We start from the raw sequence: 9,320 nt of genomic DNA, 5'->3' as shown, positions 1-9,320 counted from the left end.
ATAGCAGAATTACTAAAGAAATTTTTGCTTTTACACACTAATTTTAATTTAAAGTTAAGCAGAATTTAATTAAGTAGGCATTGATTACAACTTATTTGTTCAACAGCATATTTTAAATTGCACAAAGACATAAACGGATAGTACAACAGTTATTGCATCAGCTTAACTAAAACAACATTGTTTTCGTAGTAGTGATTACATATGAATTTCAAACGATTTTCAGGCTGAATGTTGTTAAGTTGACAAAAATAGCGTCATCCTTCTCCAAACTTGACGGTCAAATTGTCTTCATATGAAACCAGTAGTCTCCAAATAACAATGTTACCTAAGGGTCCACAAAGCTTAAATTCAGAATAAGTTGTCTGAGAAATGAGATAATGTCCAAAGCGCTGAGAAAGAACCTATACATTTAGATTCAATAGTCAATGATTAAAATGTTGTAATTCAATAGTCAATAGTCAATTATTTAAAATTTGTATTAAATTGAAAAATACAATACTCACAAATTCAGATGTAATGTTGTTTTGTTCAGGCACGCATTGACAATATGAATGATCATATGAAGTTGTTGTACTCATACTATGATAAGATGGAAGAAGTCTTACTGAAGGTATGTTTGATGAAATTAGCATGAGGAAAGAACTTTCTCCAAAGTAGAAAAGTGTAAGTTTTTTAATGTCAGTCCAATTATAATGGTTTCTTAAATCCTGTCAGCCGTTGGTTAGACGTGGTTGGATTGTCGAACCATTGAAGTTAACATTGTGAGCAACACCTTCATCATCAAAGAACTTCCACTGATTACTAATCTCGTTGAAGAAGTTAACTACAAAAAAAGGATTCAGCTGCCATATGTTTGCATTAAGATTTGAGATAAATTAATCAATTGAGTTTGCAAGCATGAAAGAAATAATGAGTTAGAAAACGAACCTGATTTGGAACATGAACTGTGACAAACATTCATTTAGGACTTCATTGCAAGATAGGAGGCCTCCTTGATGTCATAATGTTTGGGATGTTATGAATGATTCAGTGGGGAACATAGTATGGGATTCCCTTTATATACATAGGTTGAAATTAATATAATAACTTTTAATTGTTTCATTTGATTAGATGTATTTTGTCTTCTTTAAAGGGATTTGACAATAGATAAAAAGTTGGAAAAGATGTTACAAATGTGATGTGAGTGGAAAAAAAAAGTAGTGTGTGGTTTTTTTTTTGCAGAAAAAACAGACATATCAATTAATATATTGAAAATAATAGAATGCAAATATATGAAGTACCAAAATATAGATAAGATATGATAAATTTGATTTAACTCTACCTTGCCAAAAAATTTGTGACCATACAAAAATTGTTCTTGAATAATTATTCTTCAATGAAATGTGTTTTAAATAATGGAAATATAATCAAATCAATATATTGAGATATAATTAAATTATTAAAAGGTGTATAAGTATTGTTGATATTTGGATTTACATAAACACAATATATTGTATAGTTATGAAAAGTCAAAAGACAAAAATTTTGTAGTCATTTTCAGGAAATGTATTAATGAAAAAAAAATCAGATATAAGTATTGTGATGCTTGTTTGTCTTTTATTCATTTGTCAATAGCATGTGAAGAATATTTGATCAATGAAGCAATTGATGATGTAACATATCAATGACATTTGAGTATAACTTTATTGATTGAAGCATTGTATTACTAATATTATCTTGTAACATAGCATGTGATAATAATTCTTAGATAGTAGCATAACAGATTAATACCAAACATGATTAACACAAAGAGATTAGTACAAATAACTTAATGCTTAGATACATATGAAGTTGGAATGGAAGCATGCAACATCTTACATAAACCATGATAGTTAAGGTTCTATAACAATGTTAAAACTAAATAAAAGTGATACAAAAGATAGCACATACAACTTGAACACTAGTGAAGCTTGAATTTTTGCGACTGCCCTATAATACAAATTGCTAAATAAAACTGATAGTTGTACATTAAAAAGAGCATGTCATAATTTCTGACTTTGATTTAAAGTTTCCTATTTTGGTTATTGTTTGAACGAACAATGTCAATGTGAAGAATATTCGATCCCCTCTCAAGTTCGAAAATCAACTGGTCTCCTTCATTTAGACTATTAGCCAAAACCCAGGTATATCATCCTTGAGTGAAGTATTTCTCAACAATCTTTTTCTTTTTCTTGTCCTTGTTATTTCTTTCGTATGTCTTAATGGTGCACCTAATTCCACTCATTTTATGGGGAGTATGAATAGATATTTCTTGCCCCTCAGTACAAACTCATCTGTTTTAGGTGGAAAGTGCTATAAGATTGAAAAAATTACTAATCATTACACTACTAGAAATTTGGGGTTTTCGAACGGAATTTCAGGCGGATTAGAGATGGATTTCGGACAAATTTTGGACGGAAAGAAGGGTTCAGACCAAATTCGGACGGATTGTGTCACGTCCGAAAAACCCTCGTTGCTAATTGAAGTGTTCGTCTGCAATCCGTCCGAAATTATTTCAGACAAATTTCAGACGAAATTGGGACAAATATTGCCAACCAAATTTGTCTTACTTTCATTTGATTTGAGATGGATAGCAAAACTTTTTTAGATAGATTTCAAACAAAATGCATACTGCACTAGTGAAAAATATATAGCCAATATCATATTCATATAGATCAATTAAACAACATAACATCAGTTCCTAAACCAGAAGAAAAAAAATAGCAGACAAATAAACCAGGATCTTTAAAGTAGAACATTGTATTTTTAAGTTTGGAATAAAGCAAAACAAAGTAGCACAATTAAAGTGCTAGTCACAGCAACAACTCAAGCAACCATACTGCTTGTAAGTCAAAACATCACAAACTAACTAAATTCATAAGAGTGTTCATCAATCTATGTCAAAACAAAACTAACTAGAGCCACCTAAAGTGTTGATAATGTAGACTAAAGTCAACAATTGACATTAAAGTTATCACCATTGTTGCTACTAGAGGGAACATGATTCTGATTCAATTCATCTTCTATGGGAGCTCCACTTGCAAAATTTGAAGTAGTGGCATGTTGAGTTTTCCAAATAAAGTAACAAGCATGCTTTCAGTTGATTCAATTCTTTTTTGTTGCGCTTCTAACTTACTTTTTTGCTGTAGATTCTCAAGTTCTTGTTCTTTTACCTTTTCCTGCCACTTAACCAATTCTTGTTCTAGATTTGTTTCTTTGGATGCAAATGAGAATGAGCTAGTACAAGGCTTTGAAGAGATATTTGATCCTAGAGATCCAAGGCCATATAATTTCCCTTTTTTACCTCTATGAACTACTTCCTTCCAAATCGTCATTTCATCGGGCATAAGCTGGCTTTCATGAGACAATCCCTCACCATTCTCATTTTGAGTCAATGATAATTCAGAGAGCTCAGTTTTTCTCTTTTTAAACCCTTCCTGCAAAATGTTTCATGTTGAGTATCATTAGTCATTCATTGACAAACCATTTTGTATTATGCTTAAAACAAAATTTACAGAGAAGCTACAATTAATAACATCACATACAAATGCATTCTTAGCTCTATTATCAACCCAAGACTTGTTCTGTTTCATGTGACACTTAGCAAACATCTCCTCAAATGTAGGTTTGATTCCAGTAGCTTCCTCCTAAACATTTTGAGAACATTAGTGAGAACATTCTAAATAAATTGTTATAAAATGTAATGATTCAGAATAAAAAAAAACCAATGTTTATCTTACCATTCTACGTGCATGCTCACCCATAGATATAGAACCGCCTGTATGCATAGAACTACCTTCATTTGAAGCACGATTTATAGTATTTGCCACTGACAAATTCTTATATTTTTTATCTGTAGCCCAATAATGTTTCAATTGATTCCAGATTGGCAAAGACATGTATTTTGGTTTGTAATTTGGGTCTTTGACATAATTAAACCTCTCCTGATACATAATACCCCTAAATCGAGCATCTCCCTTAATATCAAAAATTTGACAAATCCTTGCCTCATATTTAGGTTCCCATGTACAATACTTCTACAATAGAAAAGAAATATGACATGTAATGAATCATATATCATGTTAAAGATACAAATTAGTAATCTAATATCATGATTCTTCTTTAATGTATAATTATCTTAAGAGATATAAATTAACAAACCTAATACCATATTACCTTAAATTCATTAAACCATAAATCTCTCATGTCCTTTGTTGATTTTCCCCATGTAGGACAATACCAATCAAATTTGCTCTTAATGGCAGCAGTCAAGAAACGAACAGCAGAAGATGGATTAAATCTATTAAAATAAAAATTATTGTAAGAAATATATGCATAATTATCATTTCTTAAAAGAATGATACCATTTTGTGCACTTACTCATTTCCATAAGGCATGATCTCTGGAAGGCATTCTTGATCAACATGATCATCTTGAGATTCAATATCAGATGATTGAGTTTGTTGTTGAGTTTGTTCCAAACTTTGAGGTATATGTGATGGTAATGGTGTTGGGGTTGGTGTTGTTGGCAACTGGGTTGGGGATGAGATTAGGATTGATGTTGTGGTTGGTGTAGGGGTCGAAGTTGTTGTAGGTAATGGGGTTGGTGTTGGGGATGAAGTTGTAGGTGATGGGGTTGGTGTTTGCGTATGGTCTGGTGTTGGAGTTGGGATTAGTGATGAGTTTGGCAACAATGGAGATGCATCTTGTAAAACATTCTTCCCTCTACTAGATGGGCATCGACCTCGAGAGGTTATGGACCTCCCACCTCTCTTTGAACCTCTACTTGACACCTAAAACAACAAATGTAAATATATATATATATATATATATATATATATATATATATATATATATATATATATATATATATATATATATATATATATAGTATAATAACAACATCAAGATAAAAACTTTATAAAACACAAAAACTCAAATATAAACTCACCCTTAAACTTTATAAAACACCAAAAAAGTATAAAGCTTCAAATAAACTTTATAAAAAAAACACAAAAACTCACCCTTAAATAAAATCATCCATAAAGAACAAAACACACAAGATAAAAACTCAAAAAAAATTCCCTACATACTAAAATGGAAGAATATCTAAGATACTTGCATATTGTTCAATATATATAAACTCATAAGTGACATCTAAATTAAGAGTTGTGATAGAAAACTTACAGCAGCAGGACTGCAACGACGAACAAAGTCAACCGTAATGCAAGCGAGACAACGAAATTAACCAAATGCAATGTCAAATAAACCGAAATTAGTATAGAAAGTGACTGAACAAAATAAAAAAGGAATACACTAAATTTATGTTCTACGTTGTTAGAAGTTTGTATGGTTATATTATATAAGTTTAATACATTTCAATTTCTTCTCAAATTTTGCAGTCTGCAATTTAGCAACCCTGCCAATTATAAATTGTTAATGTTATTATTAGCACAAACGAAAATAAATCATTCGGAACTAAAAAATGAAGTAAAAAAGATGGAGAGATTGAAGAAAGATACTTGGTATAGAGTTCAAAGTGTTTAGATTGGACATTGAGTGTGGCCATCATTTCCTTGTTGATGCGAATGTTTTCGAGTCGCATGCGTTCGTATTTAGTGAGTTTTGGAGATGCCATTGAAGACAGGAGAGAAAATTAGGAATTTAAGAGCAACACGATACAACCTCTATGCTATTAAAAAAAAATTTTACTGTATGAATGTTGAAATTCCTGGCACACAGTGGACAGGTGTTGCTCAAGGTGTAGCAACACTTGTCTGTTGTAGACAGATGTTGTTACTAGTGCGCCAACACTTGTCTATAAACAGAGCAAATAACATAAAACAATACAAACAGTAAAGTAAATAACACACGAGAGTTGTTAACCCAGTTCAGCCTAAAGCCTACTCTGGGGGATACCAATCCAGGAATGAAGTCCACTATCAGCAGTATTACTTCGAAGCTAAACTCACCCGTTTACAACTTCTCACTTAATCACTACCCAATGATCCTTCTACCTAGGAACTCCTAGATATGAGACCCCGTCCCAATTCCCACCTTAGCAACACAGACAGCGCTGCTATTCAACTCAGACGATTACAACGGTTGGAGACACACTCCTAAAAACTAGGATTCACTCTTGCTTAAAAGCTTGCGAGTAAACCACACAACACAACAGAACAATCTCCGTACTTCAAAGCTTAGGAGAAGTTCACACTTACAACTCAATAACACTCAGGTCCTAAGCTTGCATCAATGAGACACAAGATAGGCTCACAATTAACACTCTAAAATCCCTAAAAACACACGCTTTGTAAGACTCGATTTTAGATGCTTGAAACCATATGCTTGCCTTCGTATTTATAGTAGTAGAACGACTTGGGCTTCAAGAAAAAATTAGGGCTTCTAGAATTGCGGCAGCAGTGATATATTTTTGAAAACAATAGTTATATTTTTGAAACCGCACAAATATATTTTCCAAAAATATAATTCCTTTGGAAAATAAAACTAGGGTTTAGCTGCCTCATGAAACACATTAAACACGTGCGCCTTCTTCTGTAAGAAACCTTGACATAATTCTTCAAACAGATCTTCAAAAGATTGAGTAGAAAATAATAACATCCAGCTGGCGCGCGCAGAACAGAGTCAGGTGTTGTTCCAAAGTGTCACAACATTTGTCACAACACTTGGGGTCAGCACACTTGTCTCAACACTTGGCTAAAATATGTTTTTGCAAAATGTAGCCAATATACAAAAACCCAACAATCTCCCCCTTTGGCAAATTTTGGCTAAAACAATATTAGACCAGTATATAGAGAGATACCGTATTACCTTTCCTTCGAGTCAACATGATCACACAACTAGGAAAGAAAGTAACACATAATAAACACTACTTCCAAGATAGTCAAGTAGCATCAGAGGCAATGCAACAGCGGAATAAAACACAACTAGCCTCATGGAACAACACAAGGGAGAAATAAACTCCGATAGTAGATGCTAAGAAGTAGGAGAAATAAACTCCTAATAGTTTAAGGCGCATTCCATCAACATAAGAACAGCAGGGAAAAATAAATTCCCATAAACATCTGAGAAAAATAAATTCTCAGTCATAATGGATAGTGGACTCAATAGTCAGGTGCCATAACACTTGGCACAACATTTGTCATCAAACATATTCAGGCGATCAAGAGATAATATCACTCACACTCCCCCTGAATTCATGCATACACGCACCAGAATATTTACTACTCCCCCTCAGTACATGCATATTACTCACACTCCCCCTCAATACGAGCATACAGATACTAGCACAAAAACAGTCAACAGTCACCAGATGTGAGAACATCTGACCACACACTTGTCACACACACACACACTACTCCCCCTTTTTAGCCACAATTTAGGCAAACATCATGAATAGGAAATCATAGTGTACCAGAGCATAGAGAATATCAGTGTGCAGTTATTACAGACCATAGAGCACACACAGGTGCTAGAAATTCAGGGCCTAGTCCATAAAGGAACAACAAAAGAAACACCAAAAGTACATCAGAAACAAATATAAGGAAAACATCAGAAATTATATTGAAGAACTTTCATCAGAGTCCTCCATCACATCCTCAGACTCACTAGCCTCTTTTCCTTCTTGTCCATTTGGCTCACCCTCAGCCATCTCAGCAGCTTCCTCAGCCTTGAGTGCCTCAATCACACGGTCTATTTTCAGCTTCCTGGCCTCAAGAGCTCTGCTGGTCTCAGTCAAGTCTGCAATCATCTGCTTCCTTGAAAGAACACCACCCTGGACAGATGTGCCAACACCTGCTGCAGCATTTGTCCCATCCAGCAGCCTCTGCTCAATCACCAACACCCCTTTCCTTTTACAAGGAACATCAGTACTCCTTAGTATATCTGGGTGTTGCTCAAGAATGATATTGCATAGCAGAGTAGGGAGAGCAACTGGCTTCTCAACAGCATAAGTCAGGGCATGGCTCAGAGTCTCTTGAAAGAAATAAGATCCATAATCAAACTTGGCCTTTGTACCCACAGCATAGATAAACTTTCCCAATCCTCTTGCAATGTCACCTGAGTGAGTGGTTGGTACCCAATTATGGGCAGCAATCCTATTTAAAACAGCATAGAATGGTGAGAGGGAAGTTGCAGACAACTTTGCCTTGCTTGGCCACACTTTAATTTTTCCACCAGTGAGGACCTTGCAGATTTCATTATCTGTGGCTTTCAGAGGAGCCACTTCATCAGAACTTCTTTGGAGATATTGGTTTATCACAATAGGGGAGAATTGAACACACTTTCCACGAACAAACACTTGCCTGTATTCAGGACTTGCTGGATCATTACAGTCTGCAGCCACATTAATCAAAAATTCCTTGACAAGCCTGTCATAGCACTTGTCCAAACCCACAACAGTTTTCATCAAACCAGCATACTCAAGAGCTTCAACAACACTTGGACATTCAAGAATATCATTCTTCAAATTCCTTTCTAGAGCTAACCTTCTATGATACACAAATTTCCATCTTGCAGACCCATTTTCTAGATGGAATGAGACATTATCTAAAGGAGCATAGGGAACAGTTTGAGGAATCTTCTTCCTTCCTATACTCTTTCTAGATGTGCTGCCAGATGCAGCAACATCTGTCTCAGGTTCAAAATCAGAATCACTAGTTGGAGGAGTTTTTCTTTTCTTGGTCTCTGACCTAGGGACCACTTTACTGACAGGTTTTGGAGGTCCATACACAGGCTTTTTACCAGTAGCCTTTCCATCCTTAGAGGGTTTGGGTGTTTGGGCAGGTGTGTTAGTAGCCTCTACAGTTTTACCAGCCCTACTTCTAGTCCTCCTAGCTACACTAGCTTCAGAATGTGCAGAAATAGCCTTATCACTAGCTGTAGTTTCATTTTCATTAACAATTATTACCTCAGGAGTTTCATTCACAACTTTATCAGAACCAGCTTCTTTATCAGTATCCTTAGGTGGGGGACTCTCATCAGACTCTGAATAGTCCACCAGACTTTCTTGTGCCAAAGATGTGGGAACATCTGGCACCACATTTGGCGCAGCGCCATGTGTTGCAACATTCGGCGCAACATGAGTCTCAGGAGCAGTTTTCTTAATGGACTCATTAGCAACAGGATTATTGGTCTCAGTAGAAGCACCAATATTAGCATCATCAGCAACAGGGGAGTTAGGAACACTTTTCCCCAAATTTTCAGACACAGTAGGTTTCTCTAAACCTAGGTTTTCAACAGAATTTGGAGCATCAGAGTTTTGATTAAGTGAGTTCTTACCA

At 34.9% G+C, this 9,320-nt stretch overlaps 1 protein-coding gene across 1 annotated transcript; it reads right to left on the bottom strand.

Moving 5' to 3' along the window:
* Positions 1 to 3,041: 3,041 nt before the first annotated feature.
* LOC123895800 lies at positions 3,042 to 5,699 on the bottom strand. Its single transcript, XM_045946286.1, has 7 exons — positions 5,541 to 5,699; positions 5,206 to 5,215; positions 4,399 to 4,811; positions 4,195 to 4,318; positions 3,759 to 4,055; positions 3,564 to 3,665; positions 3,042 to 3,455 (listed from the first exon to the last, which is right to left on the bottom strand). The coding sequence occupies exons 1-7, from the start codon at positions 5,654 to 5,656 to the stop codon at positions 3,042 to 3,044; spliced, it is 1,476 nt and encodes a 491-aa protein (XP_045802242.1). The 5' UTR covers positions 5,657 to 5,699.
* Between the last annotated feature and the right edge of the window lie 3,621 nt (positions 5,700 to 9,320).

This window comes from Trifolium pratense, linkage group LG1, assembly GCF_020283565.1.
Source record: "Trifolium pratense cultivar HEN17-A07 linkage group LG1, ARS_RC_1.1, whole genome shotgun sequence".
Classification (NCBI taxonomy): domain Eukaryota; kingdom Viridiplantae; phylum Streptophyta; class Magnoliopsida; order Fabales; family Fabaceae; genus Trifolium; species Trifolium pratense.
The sequence above is the reverse complement of the archived record's forward strand: the minus strand, read 5'-3'. Positions and strand labels throughout refer to the sequence as shown.

Excerpts from the sequence above, each read along its gene's own strand:
- LOC123895800 (XM_045946286.1), bottom strand. The coding sequence starts at position 5,656 with ATGGCATCTCCAAAACTCACTAAATACGAACGCATGCGACTCGAAAAC. Across the intron at positions 3,666-3,758 it reads GTGAGCATGCACGTAGAATG|GAGGAAGCTACTGGAATCAA; the intron begins GTAAGATAAACA and ends CAAAATGTTTAG. Across the intron at positions 3,456-3,563 it reads ATAGAGCTAAGAATGCATTT|GAAGGGTTTAAAAAGAGAAA; the intron begins GTATGTGATGTT and ends AACATTTTGCAG.